Source organism: Schistocerca cancellata, chromosome 4 (genome assembly GCF_023864275.1).
Source record: "Schistocerca cancellata isolate TAMUIC-IGC-003103 chromosome 4, iqSchCanc2.1, whole genome shotgun sequence".
Lineage (NCBI taxonomy): Eukaryota > Metazoa > Arthropoda > Insecta > Orthoptera > Acrididae > Schistocerca > Schistocerca cancellata.
Window position 1 is genome coordinate 721,393,770 of NC_064629.1, and position 27,906 is coordinate 721,421,675.

Sequence of the window (27,906 nt, forward strand, 5' to 3'; positions counted from 1 at the left end):
CCACCAGAAACTCCAAAGACACATTCGGAATTTGCTCACGGCCAAAAATGCCGGGACTGGTGACAGACCTGCACCCGACTAAATGCTACCCTACCTATAAATGCATCTAAGTACGGGTCAGCCTTCCACTGTCTTACTGGCTCTAAACCCTCTGCATGATAATGAACCTTTTCCTGACAACCTCAGTAAGGCCAACCATTTCACTTCCTACCTCTCCAATATCATTATTATCCTGATGATCCCCTGTTCGATTACTCCCTCTTCCCCAATGTCCGCGATCAGACTGACACCTCTGTCCCTCCACTCGCTCCTAGCTTCCAGTACTTGGACAGCATCCCACACACAGATCTCAACACCCCCCATCACCTCTCAAGACATCATAGCGACACTTCAAACTAAATGCAACACCGCTCCCAGTCATGACCATGTCACCTACTGCCATCTCCGTGAGGCTCCGATTTCCTTCCTTACCGTCCTGGCCAAACTTCATAATGTGGTCCTCTCTACTGGTTTCTACCCCTACCAGTGGAAAACCTCCCAGATCCTGATGTTCCACAAGCCCAACAAACCGCCTTCTGACGTTTCCTCCTACTGTCCTATCAGCCTCACCTTGGTCTTCAGCAAGGTCTTGGAGTCCATCCTCACTCAACACTTACACCTCCTTGTGCACCGCCTCCTACCCCTTACCCAATGTGGCTTCTGACTATCCTTCTCTACTGATGACCTTCTCCTGCATCTCACCCACCTCCTCTCAACCAACTGAATTCCCGTCAATCCACCATCTTTGTCTCCCTCAACCTAGAACGTGCCTACGACCATGTCTGGCATTCCAGTTCCTATTCAAGTTCCAAACCTTCTCCCTTTCCATTAATTATGTCCTCCTGATCGCCTCCTTCCTCTCTCATCATCCTTCCTATGTTACTCTCCACAACACAGACACCTATACCTTCTACCCCTCTGCTGGTGTGCCCCAAGGCTCCGTCCTCTCCCCTCTTCTCTACCTCCTCTATACGGAGGACATGCCATCACCTCAACGCCCCATCCACCTCCTCCAATACGCTGATGACACCACCTTCCTTGCCCTCGCCCCCCACCCTCCAACACTCCCAATGCCTTCTCCAATCCCACCTTGACCAGTCACCACTTGGTGCAACCAGTGGCTGCTCAAGGTCAATCATTCCAAAACCCAGGCAATCTTCGTAGGCAACACCGTCCCTTCCTTCCGTCTCCTGGATTTTTACCTAACTGTATATGACAGCCCCATCACCCTAACCCCAACCCTAAAGTAACGTGGCATCACCCTTGACTGCCGCCTTTCCTGGACCCCCCATTTCTGGACAGTTCAAGCCAAGGCACGTACCCGACTCCACCTCCTTAAACTCCTGCCTGGCCGTACATGGGGTCTGAACCCCTCCACCATCCTCCACACTTATAAATCCCTTATCTGCCCCATCCTCTGTTATGCCCACCCACCCGGATTTCCGCCACTCTCACCTACTACAAGTCCCTCAAAATCCTGGAACGCCAAGCGCTCCGCCTCGCCTATCACATCCGTCTCCCATCCCTCACACAAATACTATACAACTTGATTCCCTTCTCGTACCTCCTCCTTTTCCTCAAACCGATATGGATTCTTTACACCTCCCTCAAGCTTGATCCTCCCCACCTGCTTGTCTCTCCCATCTTCTCCCATCCTACCCCACTGCCACACCTGTACCATTGCATTCCACCTGCTCTCCATCTTCACTCTCTCCATACCCTTGCCCAAGGTGGCTTCCGCCAACTCCCCCTCCCTGCTGATGTCCTCATTCCTTCTACATACCCCTCCTACCAGATCTAATCCTCCCCAGCCTCTCTCTCCCCCTTCCCCCCTTTCTTCTATGGCTCCCTCTCTCTTTTTTGTCACCATCCTTTCTTCCTCCCCCTCCCCTCTCCCATTTTTCCCACTAGCTCCCCCCCTCCCCGAGCTTCCACCCCTACCCCTACCCTCTCCTCTCCCATCCCCCTTTCTTCTTTTCTCCCACTGGCTTCTTCCCCTCCTCCCTCCCCCCCCCCCTCCCGCATGTCCCCTACACCCAGTGGTAGCCCCACCCCATCTCTTCAAGTGTGTTCAGTGTTTTCTGTGCCAAAGATTGTTACCAGTGTTTAGTGCAACGGTGTTTTCTTCATTTCTGTGCATCAGTGTTATCTTCGGTGTGCTCCTTCATTCGAGTGTAAAACCTTTGTTTGTGTGTACTGTGGACCTTGTTTCTGAAATCAGTGCCTTCCGACAAATGCCTTCATTACTATTCTTGTGTGTGTCTTCTGTTTTTAACATTCATGTATTTCTGTTTCTATGTCTCCATGTTCGCTATATGTTTTTTCTGTTGGCCAAAGAGTGGCATCTGTATGACACTGCCAGCCCACCTTTGTATAAAGGGAAAATACAACAAAGAAAAAACACATAGTGACTTCTACCCTTCAACAGTCCCAACGGCTCCTCCAGAATCACCTTGACCTTTTTGCTGCTTGGTGTAACTAGTGGCTCCTGAAAATCAATCCCTCCAAGACCCCGGCAATCAGCGTAGGTCGTACCATTCACTCCTTCCAGCTCCTTGATTTTTCCATTAACATCTGTGCCCATCCTGTTGGGCCTCTCCCCCACTCCCACCCCCACCTGCCTTGGCCTCACCATTAACGGTCACCTCACCTAGATCCCTCATCTCCGCTCTATCCAATCCAAAGCCCACAACCACCTTGACTCCATAAACTCCTCTCTGGCTGGACATGAGAGTTGAACCCCTCTACCATCCTCCACACCTACAAATCCTTAATCTGCCCCATCTTCTGTTAAGCCAGTCCTGCCTAGATATCTGCCCCCCCCCCCCCCTCAAATTCTATAAGTCCCTCCAGATCCTTGAGCACCATTCACTCTGCCTTGCCTTCTGTATACGCCTCCCACCCCCCACGCAGATCCTCTACGACCTGATTCCTTGCCCCCATCTGCTCCTTCTCTTCAAACATATCCGTGCCCTCTACACCTCCTGCCAACTTAATCTACCTCATCCACTAGTTGCTCCTCTCCTCTCCAACCCCCACCCTCTGCGGCGGGCGCCTTTAGCGTTGTGTCCCCCCAACACTCCACCTGTACACCCTTCATCTCCTTTCCCAAGGTGGCTACCATTGACTCCGCCTCCCAGATGATGCCCTCTCTCCCTCCATTTACCCCCCCTATCCACTCTGATCCTCACCTCCCTCTCCCTTCCTCTGTCCTTTTCCTGGACTCCCTCTCCCCCTCCTTCCATCCTGTTTTTTCCCCACCTACCCTCTCTCTGACTCACTTCTCTTGCCCCCGAGTCCTTTTGCTCTCTTCTCCACTGCCTTTCCCACTCCTCGTGTCTGCCCAGCCCCCCACCTTTTTCTATGTCCCCTCCCTCCATCGGCTCCCCCCTTTTTTTCCTCTCCTCCCCCCCCCTTTTATCCCTCAACGGTCTGGGTCCTTCCCCTGCCAATCTGCCGCTGTGTTACCTCTATAGTGCTGTTGTAAGTGAGTGTTCAGTGTTGTGCGTCCCCTATCAGTGTCGTGAACAGGCACCATACTGTCACTATTTGTGTTTTTTATCTCGTGCAAACAGAAACCAGACTGTCACTGTGTTTTTTAATTGCGCCTGTCTAATTACTATGTGTTTTAATCAGCATCACCAACTGTTTGTTTTTATATTTTCTACGCATCTTTTTCTCCATGTTTCAGTTTTTAACAGTCACCGTTTTATCGCCTGCTTTTATTGTTCTCATATTTCCTAATTCTGTTTTTTAACTTTTCTGTTGGCTGCAGAGTGGCGTATTGTGCTGCTGCCAGCTCGTCCCCCCCCCCCCCCCCCCCCCGCCTCTGATGAGGGGGAATCAAAATCCAATAACGAAAAAAAAAAAACCATAGTGACTATGATGAGCTTACATTAAAATGCCTAGTCATAACCGTACTGGCTTTGTATTGTAGGTGTTGTGGTTACTCTAGTTGTTGTGTGACAACTTTAACTCTGCCTGCAGTAACTGTATAGAGACGTGGGTAGCTTTGCAGTTGCTGTTGCCAGTCCCAAGCCCAGAGGAAGGAGGAGGGTTGGCTGTTTAAGGAAGCTGTAAAAGAATTGTCACAAAATACGCGGAAGCCTCATGTAAGGCTTATGACTAGTTAATAAGATCATTTACATTCCACTACTTTCTTATCCTCAGCTTTCTAGCATGATGAAACACCTGAAAATTAAGCAACTAAATGTCCCAGTTAATATGTTATATAGAGTATTAGGTTATCTCGGTCATCAGTGGGACCATAAGTAAACTGGAGAAACGAGTCAGAGCTTCCCGAATCTCAACTGAAAAGCAAACACTTCTGTACTAAATTCTTGGTTTTCAATAATACTTTTTGTGGTTATCATTATTTTTGTAAATATAAAATATAACAGCTTAAGAATGCATCCTCTGTGTATGCCATATTTACTATTATTTATCAGTGTAGCAGTTATAACTGTTAGTAAGAGGGGCCCTGGCATCTATAACAAAGGTTCCGGTATATAAAGAAGGGGTACAGCTGCTGAACTGTGCTAATGTTAAGTACTGTGATCTTGCATTTAAAGGGACTATATTTGTCATGATGAAATGTCAGCATGTTAAGTTTTCAAATTGAAAAAAAGTTATGGAAGGGTACATGTTCAGTGTAAGAAGAAAATTTCATCCCAACAGTCAATAGAAAGTACAAACTAAAATTCTTACTGAGGCTTTAAATTTCAAGTACGTAATGGGAAAAATATAAAAATAATATTTTTGTGTAATGTTGAGAATCGTAATATGAATTGCCAGAAGGTCCAGTACAAGTTCGTGTTTGGAATATGATTTCTAACCTCTTTGTTATATTTCCTGGTATCTCAACCACTTTTTCACTCTCATGATACAGCAGAATTCAATGTGCCACAAATAGCAAAACAGGAGCAATTACACTGATCACTTTGATTTTCCTCATCTGAAAAAAGTTTGTTTTCTAGTTTATGAGTGAGTTCATTGCTGATATACAAGTGTTAATTATGATATACCAGTACCTTCCCCCACAACTGCTTCCTTTAATGGGAAAATTGGCAATTGCACACTGAAAATAACAGTAATAGGTGAAAGTTATAATAATCCTCAAGATTTTCCAGATGCAGTTTCCACTACAGTGCATTGCTGTCCTCTAGTTCTAGGGTCATATTACTTTGATGAACTGTTGCAGAAGTAGAACAAGGTGTACGTGTGAAATAATAATCTTGTGTTTGTTGCTTCATTCCATTTCTAAGTAGTAATACACATCATCATCCAGGAGAGAACCACAGGTATAGGTAGTAGACAACACTTACAGTACTCACAATTTGTAAGAACTGTAACTTAAATCGTAGGTTTCAAATTGAGTATTTGAAATCATGTCATCATGTGACCTGAAATGGATGATAAATAATTGTAAAATATGTTGTGATTCACTTGTTCCCGATAATGAAAATTCCATTTCTCTTTTGCTTGTGAAACGCACGCCATATCTCAAAATTTTCTGCCATATAGCTATTGGTAGTTACTTGGTTATGCATAGATGTAGATTCATTACAGTTGATTACATGCATGTAGATGTAATGTAGAAGTAGATGCAAAAGCAAGTGCAGAGAGTGAGAAGTAGGCCAATAGTTTGTCCAGTTAAAGAGATAATAATCTGAATACAGTAGCTGTAATACTTATGAAACTGCATAAGAAATTTAGCTGTACAAAAGCTGTAGTATTGAAGAAACTATCATTCTTGGGAATTCACTACCAGTACAGCAAAACATTTCACTAAAGCTGATTGGTAAACAAGCAGTGGTAAAACTTTTCACAGGTCATATTAGTTCAATGAACAGCCGCAGAAGGAGGGCAATTCATAATCTTGTGCGTATTGCTTCGTTCCATTTCACCACACTCATATAAATTTCTAAGTTGAAATCGTGTTGTTGTGTTAAACATTGCCACAAAACATTCTCTTTCCTGTGTAGTAATTTTGCAACAAGCGTCATATTAGACACACTTTCTGCAGCTTTTGACAACAGAATTGGAATCTCTAAGTAGTTACTTGCAGTCATTGTCATCAGGAGTAATTTTAAAAACAACTTCTACATAGGGGATTGGCATATTAGAAAAACATGGTCATATATTGTGTAGTAATATATACCAAAATATTGGAAGTAAAATTTGTATTCTGTACTGCGTACAGTAGATAATTGAAAATATTGATGAAGCTTCTTCAAGGAGCTAGGGATTCTTACACTGTCATGCCAATACACATATAACTTAATGATAGTTGTGAAGCACAATACTAGTTGTAGCAATAATTTCTAGATAGATTAGGTATCACTCTCTTAGGGTTCAGAATGGACACTTATATTCTGGTGCAAAACTCTGCAGGCTGGGTGAGAATTAATTGTCTGTTAAAACTGTTTATAACTTTTTTTATATACGGGGTGGTCCATTGATAGTGACCAGGCCAAATATCTCATGAAATAAGCATCAAAGGAAAAAAAATCCAAAGAACAAAACTCGTCTAGCTTGAAGGGGGAAACCAGATGGTGCTATGGTTGGCCCGCTAGATGGTGCTGCCATAGGTCAAACGGATATCAACTGGTTTTTTTTTTTTTAGATAGGAACCCTCATTTTTTATTACATATTCATGTAGTACTTAAAGAAATATGAATGATTTAGTTGGACCACTTTTTTCACTTTGTGATAGATGGCGCTGTAATAGTCACAAACGTATAAGTATGTGGTATCACTTAACATTCTGCCAGTGCGGACGGTATTTGCTACGTGATACATTACCCTTGATAACATGGACCATTTACCAACTGTGGAAAAGGTCAATATCGTGTTGATGTATGGCTATTGTGATCAAAATGCCCAATGGGTGTGTGCTATGTATGCTGCTCAGTATGCTGGATGACATCATCTAAGTGTCCAGACCGTTTGCCAGATAGTTACGTTATTTAAGGAAACAGGAAGTGTTCAGCCACATGTGAAACATCAGCCACGACCTGCAACAAATGATGATTCCCAAGAAGGTGTTTTAACTGCTGTTGCAGCTAATCCGCACATCAGTAGCAGACAAATTGTGTGAGAATCGGGAATCTCAAAAACATCAGTGTTGAGAATGCTACATCAACATCGATTGCACCCATACCATATTTCTATGCACCAGGAATTGCATGGTGATGACATTGAACATTGTGTACAGTTCTGCCACTGGGCACAAGAGAAATTAGAGGACAATGACAGATTTTTTGCATGCACTCTATTTAGCGACGAAGTGTCATTCACCAACAACGGTAACGAAAATCAGCATAATATGCACTATTGGGTAACGGAAAATCCATGATGGCTGTGACAAGTGGAACATCAGTGACCTTGGCGGGTTAATGTATGGTGCGGCATTATGGAAGGAAGGATAATTGACCCCCCATTTTATCGATGGCAGTCTAAATTGTGCAATTTATGCTGATTTCCTACATAATGTTCTACCGATGTTACTACAAGATGTGACAGAATGGCGATGTACTTCCAACATGCTGGATGTCTGGAACATAGCTCATGTGCGGTTGAAGCAGTGTTGAATAGCATATTTCATGACAGGTGGATTGGTCGTCAAAGTACCATACCATGGCCCGTGTGTTCATTGGATCTGACGTCCCCAGATTTCTTTTTGTGGGGAAAGTTGAAGGATATTTGCTATTGTGCTCCACCAACAATGCCTCACAACATGCTTCAGTGCATTGTCAATACATGTGTGACCATTACGGAAGGTGAACTACTGACTGTTCAGAGGAATGTCATTACATGTATTGCCAAATGCATTGAGGTTGACGGACATCATTTTGAGCATTTATTGCATTAATTTTGTGTTTACAGGTAATCATGCTGTAATGGCATGCATTCTCAGAAATGATAAGTTCACAAAGGTACATGTATCACATTGGGACAACCGAAATAAAATGTTCAAATGTACCTACGTTCTTTATTTTAATTTAAAAAATCTACCTGTTACCAAACTGTTCATCTAAAATTGTGAGCCATATGTCTGTGACTATTACAGTGCCATCTATCACAAAGCGAAAAAAGTGGTCCAACTGAAACATTCAAATTTCTTTACATACTACATCAATATGTAATAAAAAATGGGGGTTCCTATTAAAAAAAAAAAAAAAAAAAAAAAAAAAAAACACAGTTGATATCCATTTGACCTATGGCAGCACCATCTAGGGGGCCAACTATATCCCCATCTGGTTTCCCCCTTCAAGCTAGACAAGTTTTGTTCTTTGCAGTTTTTTCATTTGACGCTTATTTTGTGAGATATTTGGCCTGGTCATGATCAATGGACCACCTTGTATATCCAATTTTAATGAAACAAAGAACATTTCTTCCCCAACAATGGTTGAATCATTAATTGCTAAAATTCAACATAAGCACCATCATTATCTCTCAGTTTCCATGAATGGATTTGGATGTTTACAACAGACTTCTGCAGATAATCCAATGGTATGTTTCCAAGAACATGATGAAGTTGCTCCTCCAGTTCATCAAGTGTTTTTGGTTTAGTGCATTAAACTTCCTCTTTCCCCCAACCCCAGAGGAAAAAATCAAAGGGCGTTAGGTCTGGACGCCTTGCTGATTAGGTCATGGTAATTGTCCCATGTGGATACAATACTGTGAACATAATTTTCAAGCTTATCAATGTACCATTCTGCATTCATTGTAACTTGATTGAGATATGGGTACACAGTTTTAGTGAGTGACACACTGCACCACAGTGTGAGCTTTGGAGGATGTTAACTTTGTTCAGCAACCACCCTCAGATCCTCTGTTGCCCAATAATAACAACTGTGAGTGTTAACAAACCCCAACATGAAACACAGCTTCATTTGGCCACAGAATATTACTAAAATATCAGACCCAGTGCTCATACCAAGCAACCTTCATTTCCCCACATTCCAGCTGATGATCACAGGCTTCTGGTGATAACTGCTGTCAATAAAGTGGTTTCCACTCATGAGAATTCAACTGTTTCTTCAGAATAGTTTGAATTGTGTGTCGGGTTAAACAATGTAATGTCTGGGAACTTCAACTGAATGTTTCCTGAACCACTTGCACATTTTCCTCCTTCCAGGATGTTGAAGGTTGACTGCTTATCCTAACATCTGATACAGAACCTGTGTCAATCAGCTTCAAGTAATCTTTGTGATTACCTCAGCACAAGATCTTTTCAGGCTTCACCACCATCTCTGTACTTGTTCCACAGATTGTCTGTCATACTTCATACCGGGATGCCAACTGAGCCTGCTCATGCACGGTTAGATGCTGTGCCATGGTCCACTACTGATATTTGCAATGGCATAAATGAGATATAATGTAATAAATTCTACCATCATAAGAAACAAAATATTTTTGTTTCATGAAAATTAATTTTTGTTGTTGTTGTTGTTGTTGTTGTCATTGACATCATCATCGTTGTTGTCATTGACATCATCTTCAGTCCAGAGACTGGTTTGATGCAGCTCTCAATGCTACTCTATCCTGTAAAAGCCTCTTCATCTCCAAATAACTACTCCAACCTACATCCTCCTGAATCTGCTTAGTGTATTCATCTCTTGGTCTCCCTCTATGATTTTTATCCTCCACACTGCCCTCCAATACTAAACTGGTGACTCCTTGATGCAACAGAACATGTCCTACCAACTGATCCCTTCTTCTAGTCAAGTTGTGCCACAAATTCCTCTTCTCCCCAATTCTATTCAGTGCCTCCTTATTAGTTATGAGATCTACCCATCTAATCTTCAGCATTCTTCTGTAGTACCACATTTAAAAAGCATCTAGTCTCTTCTTGTCTAAACTACTTATCGTCCACATTTCACTTCCATACATGGTTACATTCCATACAAATACTTTCAGAAAAGACTTCCCGACACTTAAATCTATACTCAATGTTAACAAATTTCTCTTCTTCAGAAATGCTTTCATTGCCTTTGCCAGTCTGCATCTTATATCCTCTCTACTTTGACCATCATCAATTATTTTGCTGCCCAAATAGCAAAACTCATTTACTACTTTAAGTGTCTCATTTCCTCATCTAATTCCCTCAGCATCATCTAATTTAATTTGACTACACTCCACTATCCTTGTCTTGCTTTTGTTGATGTTCATCTTGTATCCTCCTTTCAAGACACTGTTCATTCCATTCAACTGCACCTCCAGGTCCTTTGCTGTCTCTGTCTCAGACATAATTACAATGTCATCGGTAAACCTCAAAGTTTTACTTTTTCTGCATGGATGTTAATTCCTACTCCAAATTTTTCTTTTGTTTCCTGTACTCCTTGCTCAATATACAGATTGAATAACATCAGGGATAGGCTACAACCCTGTCTCATTCCCTTCCCAACCACTGCTTCCCTTTCATGCCCCTTGACTCTTATAACTGCCATCTGGTTTCGGTACAAATTATAAATAGCCTTTCGTTCCCTGTATTTGACCCCTGCCACCATCAGAATTTGAAAGAGATTATTCCAGTCAACATTGTCAAAAGCTTTTTCTAATTCTACAAATGCCAGAAACATAGGTTTGCCTTTCCTTGATCTATCTTCTACGATAAGTCTTAGGGTCAGTATTGCCTCAAGTGTTCCAACAGTTCTACAGAATCCAAACTGATCTTCCCCAAGGTTGGTTTCTACCAGTTTTTCCATTGGTTTGTAAAGAATTCGTGTTAGTATTTTGCAGATGTGACTAATTAAACTGATAGTTCGGTAATTTTCACACCTGTCAACACCTGCTTTCTTTGGGATTGGAATTATTATAGTCTTCTTGAAGTCTCAGGGTATTTCACCTGTCTCATACATCTTGCTCACCAGATGCTAGAGTTTTGTCAGGGCTGGCTCTCCTAAGGCTATCAACAGTTCTAATGGAATGTTGTCTACTCCCAGGGTCCTGTTTCAACTCAGGTCTTTCAGTGCTCTGTCAATTTCATCACACAGTTTCATATCTCCCATTTCATCTTCATCTACATCCTCTTCCATTTGTATAACATTGCCCTCCACTACATCACTCTTGCATAGACCCCCTATATACTCCTTCCACCTTCCTGCTTTCCCTTCTTTGCTTAGAACTGGGTTTCCATCTGAGCTCTTGAAGAAGTGTATGATGAGATAAAAGGTCTAATTTTCCTGTAGGCAGCATCTGTCTTACCCCTACTGATATATGCCTCTACATCCTTACATTTGTCCTCTAGCCATCCCCGTTTAGCCATTTTGCACTTCCTGTTGATCTCATTTTTGAGACATTTGTATTCCTTTTTGCCTGCTTCATTTACTGCATTTTTGTATTTTCCCCTTTTGTCAATTAAATTCAATATCTCTACTGTTACCCAATGATTTCTACTAGCCCTCCTCTTTTTACCTACTTGACCCTCTGCTGCCTTCACTATTTCATCTCTCAAAGCTACCCATCCTTCTTCTACTGTAGGCCTAATTGTTAATAGTGGGAAAACTGTATATATCAACTTCCATCTAATTCCCACATCCATTCAAAAAACTATCCAAGTAAAGTTAAATAATGATAAAATTGAAAATGTAAATGCAACAAAATTTTTGGGTCTATGGGTCCAACAAAATTTAAAATGGGACACATATATAAACAACTTATCAAAGAAACTCTCATCATTGTGCTATGGACTAAGAATACTAAAATCTACTACAAGTAAATCCACACTAATGCAAGCATACCATGCGCAGTTCCACTCACTGCTCCGCTATGGAATCATCTTTTGGGGAAATTCAACTCACAGCAAAAATATATTTAAACTACAAAAACGAGCACTGAGGATAATCTGCGGCCTCAAAAAGCTGGAATCCTGTAAATGTCAATTTATAAAACTTAATGTTCTAAACATCCCATCCCTATTCATTCAAGAAACAATCCTATTCACCAGGGAATACCTCTCAAGAACAGGCAAATTAATCCAAAACAATGATATACACGCTCATTATACCAGAGGGCAATATATCTATAAAATTTTTTCAAGGACATCATCATAACAAAAATATATAACTCATCTGGGTGTCGTATTACACAATAAAATTCCAGAACAAATAAAAACTGCTCCAGATCCAATATTTAAAAATAAACTAAAGGCATTTCTGACAAAGCACTGTTTCTATTCAGTACAAGAATTCCTGGCAATGAAAAATTATAAAGTTCCTTTGTAAAATACTGTGATTAGAGTAAAACATTCTGTAGGCAAAATAATAACCTAATTTCTACTACACACAACTATGTTTCAGTTTCACTTCCCAAAATTTTTCAACTCGCTTTTTGAATGTACAAGTACACATTCTATTAGTATTAAAATTTAATTGTCTGTGAAATCTCAATGTTAATTTCATGTTTAATGTAGTTTTTAAATGACATTGTCCTTCTGTTGTGTTTCCAGTTGACATTTTCACTATTCTGTAATCTCAGTGATTATTTGTGTAAATTTAAAGTAGCACTACATTGCCTACGTGTTTCTTAGTTCCCCATGTAAATTGTTTGTATTCTCTGTATGTGAAGTTACTATATTCATCAATGAACAATTTTGTGTACATTTTAAAATGATATTTGTTAAGAAAAATGACTTGTCCTATATCATATGTACTTTGTACAATATGTGATCCACAGGATAAATAAATAAATACAAATACAAATACAAATTTATTTCCCCTGATCTTCTCAATAATTCACTAATGCTCTCTCTGAAACTCTCTACAGCATCTGACATCTCTTTAGATTCCCAGCTTTTTGTAGTTTCTCTAGTTTTAATCTACAACTCATAACCAATAGATTGTGGTCAGAGCCTGCATCTGCCCCTGGAAATGTCTTACAATTTAAAACCTGATTCCAAGATCTCTGTCTTACCATTACATAATCTATCTGAAACCTTCCAGTGTCTCCAGTCCTCTTCCACATACACATATATGATTCTTAAACCAAGTGTTAGCTATGACTAAGTTACGCTCTGTGCAAAATTCTACCAAGCAGCTTCCTCATTCATTCCTTACCCCCATTCCATATTCACCTACTACTTTTCTTTCTCTTCCTTTTTGTACTATCGAATTCCATTCCCCATGACTATTAAATTTTCGTCTCCCCTCACTATCTGAATGATTTTTTTATCTCATCATACACTTCTTAAATTTCTTCATCATCTGTGGAGCTAGTTGGCATATAAACTTGTTCTACTGTGGTAGGTGTGGGCTTCATGTCTCTCTTGGCTACAATAATGCATTCACTATGCTGTTCCTTCTAGCTTACCCACACTCCTATATTTTTACTCATAATTAAACCTACTCCTGCATTGCTCTTATTTGATTTTGTATTTATAACCCTGTATTCGCCTGAACAGAAGTCTTGTTCCTCCTGCCACCAAACTTCGCTAATTCCCACTGTATCTAACGTTAACCTATCCATTTCCCTTTTTAAATTTTCTGATCTACCTGTCCAATTAAGGGATCTGATATTCCACGCTCTAATCTTTAGAACACCAGTTTTCTTTCTCCTGATAATGACGTCCTCCTGAGTAGTCCCTGCCCAGAGATCCAAATGGGGGACTATTTTACCTCCGGAATATTTTACCCAAGAAGACGCCATCATCATTTAACCATACAGTAAAGCTGAATGCCCTGGGAAAAAATTACAGCTGTAGTTTCCCCTTGCTTTCAGCCATTCACAGTACCAGTGCAGCAATGTTAATGTTACAAGGGCAGATCAGTCAATCATCCAGACTGTTGCCCCTGCAACTACTGAAAAGGCTGCTGCCCCTCTTCAGGAACCACATGTTTTTCTGGCCTCTCAACAGATACCCCTCCGTTGTGGTTGCACCTGTGGTACGGCTATCTGTAATGCTGAGGCACGCAAGCCTCCCCACCAATGGCAAGGTCCATGGTTCATGGGGGGGATTAATTAATTATTTAAAATGTTATAAAAAATTTTCAACGGAGGATTAATTCTCACCCATGCTGTATAACAAGTCACTAGCGGACTGCAGGCAGGTAAGTGAACATCCCCAGATATTTAAAAAGAAAGTAATATCTCATTAATCGCTCTTTCTACAATATATCAAAATACTCGAACTCGGTAATGTAAATTCTGAATAATTATGATAGTCATATTAGGAATACTCTGATTTTAACAGTGTACAGACAGTGAACAGTGGCCTGTGCAAATATACAAAAATGATTTGTTTGAAGTATGTCATAACAGCTGATTAGTAGGTGGGGAGGATCAGTGGCTTTTTTCACCTAACATACAAATATAAAGTGATCTAGAAGTAATTACCATAATTATCAGTTTGAGTAGATTATCACTAGTCATAGTTTGTTGTTAGTATAGTCTGCAGAAGTAGCCAACAGTGACTGGTTCTCTTTGTTAATATATAACTTGTTCCACATCCCATGAGGCTCTCATTCATGATGGTATTTATCAAACATGATGTGTGAATGATTGAATGATTCTTCAGCACTGTTTAATAAAAAAATCCCCAATGTCCTGTAAAGTCTTGTGGAAAGCAGGATTTAATTGTGGCTGGAATGGAGTGATGGCACCACCCAGGGATTTTATTACTTTTTTAACTCACTGGAGCAAGTCGACACCATTAAATGTGTATTAAATCACAATGCAAGTGTAATTTTCTGATGTACCAGCAACAGTAAACATGAAAATGGGTGACTGAAGTGATGTGATGAGCAGGTGTGTGGGGTGAGGTACTGTGTAACTATTACCGGTATATCACATTAGTTATTGAAATATTTCAATCAGAAAATTTAGGTTTCCCAAAAATTTGTTGTGAGATTTTCTAAAGCCTAGGAATACAAGCATACACCCAGAATATCTGCTTCACTGAACAGTGACAATCCAACTGTTTGAACATTGCAGCTGGCAGCAATTAAAAATATGTCCTAGTCATAAAGGCTACTTACTTGTATTGATATTTATCAACAAGGACTAGGGAGCAAAGTGACACTGCTGCGGGGACAGACTGAAGCAGCTGTTGTTTATATTAAATCTTATTTTGATTGTAACAAGTTATTTCAAAACCCAAATTTCAAAACAGTATTTTGTAGAGCAATACAAGATTTATCACAAGGTATCAAAAATCGAAATTTGAGCATTTCATAGCTGCAGGGTGTGGGTGGGGGGGATTGTATGTTTCAGGAGGTGCAATCTGGCACCAACAATTTTAGAAATTAGGTACAGCTGGAAAGCTGTGAAATCATTTGGTGACACCTTCTTGCATTAGTTTTGGCCCATCATCTTATTTCAGTCATTATTATACTATAGCATCACACCTCATTATGGGACAAGTCACAGGAGAACTGCAATGCATTAAAGTTAGAAACATAGTAAGCTATTACACTTGCCATTGTTTTACACGATGTCTTTGGGCATCTCAGGTGAAGAAAACAAATAAAAATTAAAATGACACACACACACACACACACACACACACACATTTCACATTTGAAAATGAGTTATAAGAAAAAACCAAGTTTTGTTACCACAAGCATCAAGTAGTGCAGCATTTATTAAAAGTGGCTACTATACTACACAAGAAATTTTCATATGCTTCACAGGACTGATACCTGTTGAGCTGTTGAGAATGGAGCTCCAGTCAATACCCTGCAGATCATATGCGAGATTTGTTGAGTATATATCATGTAGTAGTGTTACTATCCTGTATTCAGCCTCATGTTTGTAACTATTTACTCCAGATAGTATCAGGAGTAGGTCATCATGGTTGGGTAGTAATGGCTTAATGCTATTCCAGTAAGTTCCATGTTTACATGTATTTGAAATGACATTATCTAGGCAGGTATTTTGTCTGGTAGGTTTATCATTAAGGCATTAAAAGTACTGTGACCTTAGAGTATCTAGAAAGAGTTCAGTCTTAGAATTTCTCACCAGTAAATCTAAATTCATATCACAATGATTACCAATTTAATCTCTGGAAAAGGTGATGTCTGTGGCACACAGCCCATGACCTGGATAAAACCTTACTATAGGTAGAGTACCATGAACTCATCACCCTGGCCACCTTTTACCCCTGGAATTGATCACAACACTCATTTTACAGTGGGATAAGTGGACGAGGGACTGCCCTGGAATCAAGAAAAATGCCCACTCCTATCCAGGATTGAATCTAGGGCCTCCAGTGCCAGAGTCTAGTGCTCTACCCATTAAACAGCCAAAACCTTTCTAACACTTCTATCATAACAAAGTTGTGGAGAATATTCCACACCTAAATATCACTGTGACAACTGTGTTTGAAAGTAGTGACTCTTGTATTTAGGAAGTGTCCCAATAAACTCTTTCTGTCACTGATGGCTTCTGTTGAATGTTTGCCATGATGATTGATGTGTTTGTCTATGTTATCAAGAGCAGGTGAAGCTGCATCATTTTTCAATCATTTTGCTATATTTTCTACATATTCCCTATTTTTCCATAGTCGATGAACACTGAGAAATACTTTTTTGTAAAAAGTTATATTTGTAGTGCTGACTTCACTGTGTAAAGAAGAGTTCAGCTGCCAGATATTCTTGACTAATCATTGCTTGTCTTCTTCACTTGTAAGTTGTAAACATTTTTTACACCATTCACATTTAATATCTGTATGTTTTCCTACATCATGTCCTTTGTCCCTGCACACTTATATGTTTTAATCTTGTTTGTCCTTTCTGCATACTCTGCTGATAATTTTCATCTCTGTTACCTGCTGGAGGATGTCAACACCTGATGTATCTTCAGAATGATGCTTTTCTGTGATGTGCTTATGAAGCTATATAAAATCAGAGCTATAAGTTTCACATCCTTCACAAATCTTAGAATAATATCATACACAAAAATTAAATAGATCCGTCAATAATTTGCACTGTTAGTCATACATACACCCAATATAAACATGAACTCAGTACAGTCTAGACAGGATATAAACATGCAGTAAAAATGTGTATAAGCTGGTAAACACATAATGGAATTTTTGTTTATATGGCTTTCAGTTTATGGATATAGCTATAGATAATTCTTTATAAGAAACCAATGTAAGCACCTTGCTACAGTATGTAAATGATGTTAAGGACGGCTCGTAACATTTCTACCGTCACACTGACATGTAAATTCACAAAAACTATGGCAAGGAACACAACATGACATTGTGTACTTGCATAAATAAATATTCACATTTAGCAGATTAGCAACAACTTTTGAAGTGCATTCATGTTCAGGAACATATTCAGTATCTTTATCTAAGTCATAGTTATCCTCATCATTCTCAGATTCATAAAAAATCAGCCATGAAAAGCATTTTCTTATCATTACTACCACTGGCAGCAATGTTTTTGGCACTTACCATGGTTTACATGGACACATACTGACAAAACTGCAATTAGCAAGAGTCTGAAATTAGAGATAGAGCTGCCATCTCTCAGTTTCTCATGGAAGTGTCAACTAATATGAATAAAACACATCAATTACCATGTTGTATGTGCAATAAGTCTGTTTCTCATTGACTGTGTGTTACTGTTGTTTACAGTTGAGGTCTTCATGCAACACATAATACGACACACTACACACATTATACAGACTATACACACTACACAGAAATTATTTCATGATGTAACACTACTCAAACTACGAGCACACATCAGGACCATGGTGAAAGTGTAGGTTACCATATTATGTACCACAAATTCCCATTTCTAGAATGAAATTTTCACTGCAAAGCAGAGAAACTTCCTGGCAGATCAAAACTAAATGCCAGACCAAGACTTGAACTTAGGATCTTTGCCTTTCACAGACAAGTGCCATATGACTGAGCTCCCCAAGCATGACTCACAACCCAGCCTCTGAGTTTTCTTCCTCCAGTGTTTCGTCTAGTACATTGCAAACTTGACAGGAGTTGTCCCGTTAAGTTTGTGGGACTAGCAGACCTGAAAGAAAGGATGTTGCAGAGACATGGTATAGCCACATCCTGAGGGATGTTTCCAGAATGAAATTTTCAGTCCACAGCAGCGTGTGCACAAATATCAGCATACTGTCTATTCAGAGCAAAATTCCATTTTCACCAAACCATGTGAAAAGGGAAGTCATATATTGGAACTACATGCATTTTTCTGAAGTCATACGTAGTGAGCAATTTTCCGTACCTAAGTGGGTAGGCCTACTGTGAACAGTACCAATGCAACATGATCCCATGTTTATTTTCCTGACGTCCAGGCACATTTTGTGTGCCTCTTCACACTAGTATCTAAAACAGTTCAAAGTGCCTGCAACAGACCATTTTCAATCAGATTGTGGATTAGGCCACATATAACAGAAAAGAGGCCATTTTAAGTAATATAACTTAATTAATTCAAAATTGTCACAAAGATATAGAATGGAGGATGATAGCTTTGTATATAAAAGGGTTTGGAAGTCAGTTTCATCTATTATATTTTGTGTGTTCTTTTGAAGTAACTAACTATTACCGGCTGAATACCTTGGTCCCTTTTCCTGACTGGACACTATGTCAGCATTAGTTATCCACAGAAGAAACTGTCAAACTGAAATAAATAACAAGGAACTACATTAGTAGCTAAAGGACTTTGGTTAAACATTGATATTGCAAAAAAATTATTACTCTCCATAGAAGTGAGGTAATAAGAATAAAATAATGGAATGATATTCCTCTTTCAATCTCACTAACAATGGTTGTGTATATTGGAACTAATCTGATCTCTTCTCAGTGGCCAGTAGGGCTGTTCAGGGCAAAAAATATGCAATGGCCACTTTCCCCATCCTGGCCACTTTGCCGCACTCCCCCCCCCCCCCCCCCCCCTCCAATCTTACTATTAATTGGTAACCCACATAAATTAGTTTTTTATATTAATTAATAACAATAATTATAATATGAGATATGATCATAAATGTTTTGAATGTCATTTGCCTTTATTATATTTTATTACAACAGCCTTAATTTGATTTCGTATTACTTGCTACGATTTCCTCTCATCTTGTCTTTGCAGTCCTTGGGCAAGATAAGAGTTGGTAGCAGTAGAATTGTTCTGCAATCTGTCACAAAAGTTGGTTCTCTAGTCTTTCTCAATAGAGTTTTGTGAAAAGAACACCATATTGCCATTGAGCTCACAGAGTATTTCTGTAATACTTGCAAGTTGATCGAATCCACTGGTAACAAGCCTAACAGCATTTCTCTGAATTGCTTCATTGTCTTTCTTTACTGAATTTGCCTGTGTATTAGACACACCAGTGTAAAAGTTGCACCCCACTTTTTAAGTCTTTTTGGGAAAAAAATTCTCATTTAATACATCTGCAACAAAACAATTGTAACACATATGTGCATGTACATCAAATATCTAGATGTTATAAGTAGGAAAAAGTTCTGACCTTTTAATTTTCATCTTCAAATCCACAAAATTCATTCCCAGAGCTGAAGGAAGAAATACTTGAAGCAGGCATGTCAGAATCTGAAACCTCATACAATAAATTATCCTCTGCACCATCCACTGCACTACTGAGTCCACATTTCTTAAATGATTTAATCACTGTCTCAGTTTTTATAGAGTCCCATGCAGCTTTGACCCAATCACAAAGTTGAGAAATGTTAGGTCTCTCCTCCTTCTTGATGGCGTAATTTCAAAATCTGTACATTGCATCCATTTGTTCCACTCCTCCTTCCTACATCCCTTAGATGGTTAACTAGTTAGTCCTTCTGGAATTACAGCTGAGTGTTCAATTCATTCAATCTATATTTAAGGTCTTTTGGTCTGTGAGAATGAATCTGATCTGACACTAAAAGGGCAGGCCTATTCAGTAGACCTCCAGGTCACTTAGACCAAATTTTATCTATCCCCAACCTCATTTCTCCTCCATCCATCCACCCTTTATTATGTGCATGGGCAAATACTCCTTTTGGCAATTGTTCCTTAGGAAGCATTTTTCTTTTAAAAATCAAAGGTGGGGGCAATTTTGCCCCATCAGCACAGCAGGATAAAATGACTGTGTAATGAGTTTTTTCATGCCCCGAAGTTTTAACAATAACATTTTTTGTGCCCTTGGAATCCACATTTCTGTTAGAAGGCACATCAAAGGTTAGCCAAGTTTCATCTGTGTTTCCAGTTTGTGAAAGTTCAAACTTTTTTCCTTGTATTAATGGCAAAGCAAGGAAATTCAGTAATTTATTCTTTGTACACAACAATTTGTTCTTTGTACTCAAATGGCATCTTCTGTGATATTTGATATTTTTGTCTTTGTCTACATACAAATCTGATACCTCTTCATAAATCTAGAAGCCCGTGATGTTGATCCAGCAATGTCACCAATCTCTTTGTTAGATGATATTGCTTTTGCTTGATGAATGATCATTTTCATAGAAACTGAAATTCCCACTTATATGTTCCCTAAAATCCAATTTTTGACCATTTAACAGGTCCACTTATCAGATTATGTTTCCTGTAAGGTACTTTCTTCCTGATTTCACCAATTTCTTTCTTCAGTTGGTGGTGGCCTGAGATGTCTTTCTGCAGCCGTGTTTCCATGCCCTCTGGCATATGCAATCAGTTGCAACTTAGCTGCAGTATACAAATACCATTTTTCAACCATAGCTTGCAAATAAAACCACAATATAGGTATGACACAAGTGAATCTCCACACTAAAAAACAACAATAACTGGAGCTTGAACAAACAATATAAAAACCGGTAATGATGGCACATGTGCATCCACTTAACGCTATACAACTGGAGTTCTTAAAATTCACAAGGAAGCTAACAATGAATTGCTTCATGCTGAAGCATAGAAATTTTGAAGAAATGAAGCTTGTAGGAACCTATCTTAACTTACTACCACTGTATAAAAAAAGATACAATTTTTGGGCCTATTTTCAAAGAAAAAATAGTGCATCTTATACACCAGCAAATATGGTAATTCCACCTGGTGGGACCCCAAACACTATCAGTAGTCAAGAATTGGTCACACAAGTATTTTGTATGTTGTTGCCTCTACAGATGAACTACACTTTCCTAGAAATCTCCCAGTAAACTCAAGTTCATCACCTGCCTTCTCTACGAGTAACCTTATGTCTTTGTTCATTTCATATTGCTTTGTAACATTGTGATTAGATATTTAATTGACATGACTGTATTAAGCAGCGCACCATTAATACTATGTTCAAACATTATGAGGTTCTTAGCTTACAATTCTCAACAATTAGACCAAGCTGCCATTCATCACACCAAACAGAAATCACATCAAGTCATCCTCCTACAGTTACTCAACAATGACGCTTTCCAATGTACTTCAGTGTCATCAGCAAACAGTCACAGATTGCTGCTCAGCCTATCCATCAGATCGTTTATTTATAGAGAGAACAAGAGTGATCCTATCGCACTTCTGTGAGGCACTCCTGATGATGCCCTTGTCTCTGATGAACATTCGCTGTACATGACAACGTACAGTGTTCTATTACTTAAAAAGTATTAATCCACTTACACATCTAAGAACCTATTCCATATGATCCAACCATCATTAACAGTCTGCAGTGGGGCTCTGTGTCAAATGCTTTTGGAAATCTATGAATATGGAATCTAACCTGTTGCCCTTCGTCCATGGTTCATCAGACATTATGCAAGAAAAGGGCAAGCCGAGTATTTTGTGAGCATTGCTTTCCAAACCCATGCTGATTTGTGGACAGAAGCTATTCCATCTCAAGGACATTTAGTGAAATTGCATTTAGAATACTATCAATAATTCTGCAGAAAACTGACATTAACAATAATGGCCTGTAATTTTGGGGGCCCGTTCTTGTACCGTTCTTACATACAGGAGTGATCTGTACTTTTTCCAGTCACTTGGATCTTTGCACTCTGCATGGGATTCAAGGTAAATACAAGCTAAGTAAGGGGCCAGTGATGAGTGCTCTATGTAAAACCCAACTGGGTTTCCATCTAGAATAGGCTGCTTACTTGTTTTCAACTCTGTCTGTTGCTACTCATTGCTTGAGATGCCTATACGTATGTCCTCCATACAGGAGTCTGTGCAACAGTCAAATGATTCTATGACTGTATGATCCTCCTGCATGAATGATAATTTAAACATGGAATTTAAAGCTTTATTTTTCATTTTCAGTAGGACTCTTAGCAATTTTACATAGGTTCAGAATTTTCTCGGGTTCTCGGCAAGGTCTTTTACTAACATATGATGTCCGCAGCTTGTGGTCTAGTGGCAAGCATTGCTGCCTCTGGATCACAGGGTCCTGGGTTTGATTCCCGGCCAGGTTGGGCATTTTCTCTGCTCAGGGCTGGATGTTTGTGTTGTCCTCATCATTTTGTGATTATCATTATCATTCATGACAATGGTCAGAGTGGACTGAGTAAAAAAATTGGACTGTGTAAAAATTGGGACTTGGTATGGGTGCTGATGACCATGCAGTTGAGCGCCCCACAAACCAATCATCATTACTAACATATGACAGTGGAATTGTATGCTTCATGCATTGACCTTTTTAAAGGCACATGAATTTTTACCAACTTTTGCCTATCAACATTTCTGCATTCTTTTCTTAACTGACAGTGCAACAATCTCTGTTTCTGTAGCATTTCCAGATTTTATTATTAAACCATGGTGTGTTCTTACCATCCTTAATCCCCTTGCTCGTCAGATACTTCTTAGAGCATGATGTAAGATCGGGATGCTAATGACTGCTTATCTGCTTTTTCCAGCATATAAACTCTCCTTGCTTTATTGATGAGTTTATTAATTTTAGTAACCATTGCTGCTATGATGATATCATGATCTCTAGTCTCTAAATTGACAATGTCAATATGGATAGGCTTGCTTACAGCTACAAAGTATAAAATATTCAACTGTGAGTGGGTTACCGAATTAGCTGCTCAAGATTGTTTTCGGGAAATGTGTTCAGAGCTACTTCATATGACTGTCTGTCCATATCACCTGCACTGAATCCACAGACATCTCAGTTCATACTTGGCAGGTTAAAGTCATCTCCAGTTGATTTTGCATTGTTAGGGCACTTACATGCTACTGAGTGTAGACTTTCTTTGAAGGACTGTACATCTGTTACAGTGGAACTGAGCAGCTGGTAAAAACATACAATGGTTAACTTGAGTTCATTTAGATCGGCTACTCACAGTCAGACTCAGATTCGACCTTGATAGACACAATATTTTTGTCGACTTTAATCAACACTTGCCTTCCATATATAATCTAAGTCTGCATTGTAGCTTAACAGAAATTGAAATTAAATTATGTATGATATATCTGTTTTCATGTAGTGAACCTGTTAAAAGATGCACATTGTTTCCTAGTACCAACAGTTTTCTGGTGAAGTTTGGAAGAAAAACACTAAATCATAACATAAGCTATTTTTGTGCAACTTGAAACAGCCACTTCTAACATGACTGGGAAGTCATGATTTGTATATTACTCAATGGATGGGTAACACTAGACTGGTAAAAATGGAAACAGTAACTGCTCCAGATTTTCAGTTTTCAAAATGAAATAGTGCATGAGTGGCTTGTTAAAATTTATGGCATACTCAAGGAATTTGAACAAACTGATTTTATTTAAAAGTATCTTTACAAATATCTAAATCTGTGGATGAAACACTTTAATACATGACATTAATGATTATTTACCATTGCAATGCAATATGAGGAACTTCATTTACACCTGCTTGCAGATTTATTAACTACAGCTGCATTGTTAAACTTAAAAGTTTATTATTTACTTACAATGATAAAAATGAATAGTAAAAGTAATTATGAACAAATGAATAGAATTCCAGAATTAATACTAAATGGCAGTTACAAAAAGTTCTGCTGCACCCAAGTTTCCCACTGTGTGTGTGGTATAACTGCAGACAAGGTGTCATCTGACAAGTTTCACATAATATGTAAGTTATAAATTACAAAATGTCCCAAAGCAGTTTGTTTTACTGTTTGGTTAACAGGGCCCACTAATCCAAGGTCCACTGTTGCTATGTGCCTGAACCACGAATTCAGTCTTATTGGTGACGTAATGCATTATTTTGAGTTCTGTATTGTACAGCCTTGTCTGATATTGCAGACTAGTTCATCACATGAACATTTCTAATGTTTTCTATGCACACCCTTTGTTCATTTAATCCTTTCATGGAATCTTTCACTAACAGATCTGCCCTTCCACTTCAGTCACACATGAAAACAATTCCCAACTATCACTCACATTTCAGAGAAAACAGTTACAGATATTCTGTACGCTACTTCTCTTTCCTGATACATTTTTAAATTAATAAGAACTTCCAGGACACACCCATATGGAGGTAATAAATGCACTTTTCTATGGAATGCCAACATCTCACACAGATTCACTTCTGTCAACTTAAATTGTCCACTAAATGGTTTTAAGCAGAATACTCCTATGCACTGCCTTACGACAGACAACTGCGATAGTATTCAGATCTTTCATTGATGACACCTTGATATTTATTCATCCTGTCTATAAGATGATCTATTTCTATATTCAGGTCCCTCAGAATTTTATCATGCCCATCATATTCCTTCTTCATATCTGAAACAAAAATGTCACAGTGATAAGTCAGTTAACAAATAACTTCATTTTAAATACACAAATTAATGTAAGTAAATAAGAGCTACACAGCCCAAGTAACAAAGGATTCTAGAATAATATGGTTCTGGTCTATTGTCATATAGTCAAGAAAGAGACACAATTAGAGCATAATATTTTATCTGCTCTTGCAAGTTTCAACACCTTATGACGTTAAGCTTCAAAGCGCTTCTTGCCAGCCATGACAGCTGTGCCATGAGTCCTGCATTGACTCGCTGCTTGTTGTGCCCTGCATGATGGACATTTACAACACATGCAATATTTATCAGACTCTTTCTCATTTATAGGTATACACCAGGTGTTGGGAGCATTCTGCATTTATTTATACTATTTACATATATATGTTATGTGTTTTAATGTATATATGCTGCCTGACAAAATAGTGAAGCCCACAGAAGACATGGTTGGATGTCAGCGTAACTAAGTACATGTACACACCTTTGGCGGGTAAGTAGATTTGAAACTATTTGACACGTAGAATGGTCACCAGAATGCATTACTGTTGTTTGTGTTTAGTGTTGTTACCAGGCCCAGTAGGGTACATAAGGACCACAAACAGTATCAGATACTAAGTGAACACTGTGAAGGACACAAAGCTGCCATGTATTCATGTGAGACAGAGTTATCAGCACTTGACAGAGTTTGAAAGGGACCTCATTGTGGGTACCTGTTTGGCCGGATGGTCAAACTGTACAATATCCCGATTTGTGGGGCTTTCAGGTGTGACAGTGAGCCCTTGTTGGATTGTGTGGGAACACAATGGCAGGCATACTCATTGTCAAGATTCTGGTCGACCATGTCTAACCTCCACAAGTCAGTAACACCATAGTGTGTATCAAACACATTGGAACCCCTTCACATCTGCAACTACCATCTGAGAACAAACAATGGACTCCCTGCAACATTCTGTGTCATCTCATACCTCTGGTCAGAGATTAACAGCTGCTAGACTAGGGAATTACTATCCCATCCATAAGCGGCCATTAACACCACAACACAAACAGCTGTATTTGGAGTGGTGCTGTGACCAAGGAGCATGGGTTGCTGATGATTGGTGTTACATTGTGTTTAGTGATGAATTGTTCTTCACTACCTTGGATGACGTGAGTATGGCGGTAACCTGAGAAGTGGTCCCATCCTTCCAATGTATTGGAGAGGCACAGTAATGATACTCCTGGGAGCATGGTGTGTGGAGCCATGGGGTATGACTTCACATCACAGCTGGTATTCAGGGAACTCTAATGGCACAACACTGTGTCACAGACAGCTGGCATCCTCATGCGTTACTTCTCATGTGGATAATACATGGTGACATTTTTCAACAGCAAAATGCTCAACTACACATGGTTCATGTGTATATGAACTATCTGTGTGATGTTGAGGTACTCTCATGGCCTATAATATCCCTAGATATGTCCCCTACTGAATATGTGTGGGACCAGTTCAGATGTCTACTTCATCTCAATTCAGTTTCCTGCATATCAAAGATCAGTTACAACAAATGTGGTCTAGCTTGCAACAGGAGAGGATACAATGGCTCTAAGGCATCCTTCCCAATCAAATTAGCGCATGCATTGAGGCCAGAGCCAGTGCAATGAAGTTCTGTCAGCAGATGCCCAATAGGTCTTATTCCATGTCAAAATTAATGTTGAACATTTTAGTTGGTGGTGAAATGTGTGTGTGTGCACACCATTTTGACACAGAATTGATGCATAAGTGAGATGCATGGAAGCATTTAAATAATACTCTTTCAAGAAAAGTACAGAGAACAAGGAATTTAGACAAAATATTAATGTGTGCCTTTTTAGTGCAAGTGAATATGTCACCACTACCAGACCTTAAGAAAGGGGGGTCATTAACTACAGATTCATATACTTTGATACATTTTGAAAAAGCAAAAGTGAAGCAGTCAAAGGTGGGCCTTTATAGAATTATTTCTACAAAAGACACCTCTTTGCATGATGGTTCAAAGTGAAGTGTTTGTTAGAGAGTTCTTAATGCAACACTTCTGCAGCCAGAGCATAGTCCAAATCTGGCTCCATGTGATATCTTACTCACCTAAAAGTGAAATGATATTTGTTGTGACTCGCCGATTATTCAAAGTGCCGCCGCGCAATTACGCACGTCCTCTACGTGCGGTGCTGTCTGCCAGCCATGCAGCAGCTGCGCCACCTAAGCGGCCAGCCGAGCAGTGGCCGCTAGACTGAGATTCAGTGTTTAATCGAATGCCGACTTGTAAACAGGTCAACTTACTCAGTGACTTACTCAGTGACTTATATGTGTTGTTGTGTTGTCCGAAATATGTGTTAAATTTGAAGATTTAACAATATTCTATGTGCATTTTTTGTACTTCCTGTAGTGTTTATGCTCAAAAAGTGTTCCTAGGCAATCTTCTAAGGAAATGTACTACAGAAATGTCATTAAAGAATTTAAAAGGATTCACTTTTGCTGCTACCTGAATGGTGCTACTTTGGAGAGAAATGAAAGTAAGTTTTTTGAAAAGCTGGATGTTCCAACACTTCATAAAATTTTTCACAAGAACTTCCATAATTAAAAACAACAAGAGAACAAAATGGGCTGTTAATTTATACATTAAAGCAGTCTGTGCAAGCACTGAAATTTATTAAACATACCATCAAGTTCCTTTGATTTTCGCAGTGAATCTGACAGTAGAGTGCTGGATTTTTTTAGGAGACTTTGTGCACGCTCATGGGCTTCATTTGACCGACTGGCCCTCTTGGCCAGCTCAGCTGCAGCCCTGTCATACTGGTCTTGCAGCTGACTTGTATTGCTCTGAGCCCTCTGGACCTCTGCTTCCAGCTTCTCTGCCTCCTGTGCCACTTCCTCTGCATCATGGGCATTTTGTAAGAACTGTGTTTGCAGAGGTTTCAGTCTTGCTTGCAGAAAATTTACTTCTACAACTGTTTCATTTGCCTTTTGTTGAGCATCTTCTGTTCCACTTGCAATCTAAAAGAAACAAAAAAACAGTTGTTATAAAATTTGACTGTTACTTGTACATCATCTGTAATGCACATAGTTTGTGCAGGTATTAATTAAATAAAAGGGTTTGAGCTATAACATATAACTGAAACACAATGACATATGTCTGTTAAGTGTTTCTGGCAGTTATGGAAGATAATAAGAAATCCAACGAAGCCTATATTCCAGTGCAGATGTTACTTACACTTTCTGC

At 39.3% G+C, this 27,906-nt stretch overlaps 1 protein-coding gene across 3 annotated transcripts in view; it reads right to left on the minus strand.

The window, feature by feature from the left end:
- Positions 1 to 23,651: 23,651 nt before the first annotated feature.
- Positions 23,652 to 27,906, minus strand: part of LOC126183764 (laminin subunit beta-1) — a 344,910-nt gene continuing 340,655 nt past the window's right edge. For all 3 annotated transcript variants that reach the window (XM_049925993.1, XM_049925992.1, XM_049925991.1), the window contains 2 exons: positions 27,347 to 27,680; positions 23,652 to 24,656 (listed from right to left, as the gene is read on the minus strand). In XM_049925993.1, the coding sequence (XP_049781950.1) occupies positions 24,517 to 24,656; positions 27,347 to 27,680 (474 nt within the window). In that variant the 3' untranslated portion in view covers positions 23,652 to 24,516. The remainder of the gene's footprint in view (positions 24,657 to 27,346; positions 27,681 to 27,906) is intronic.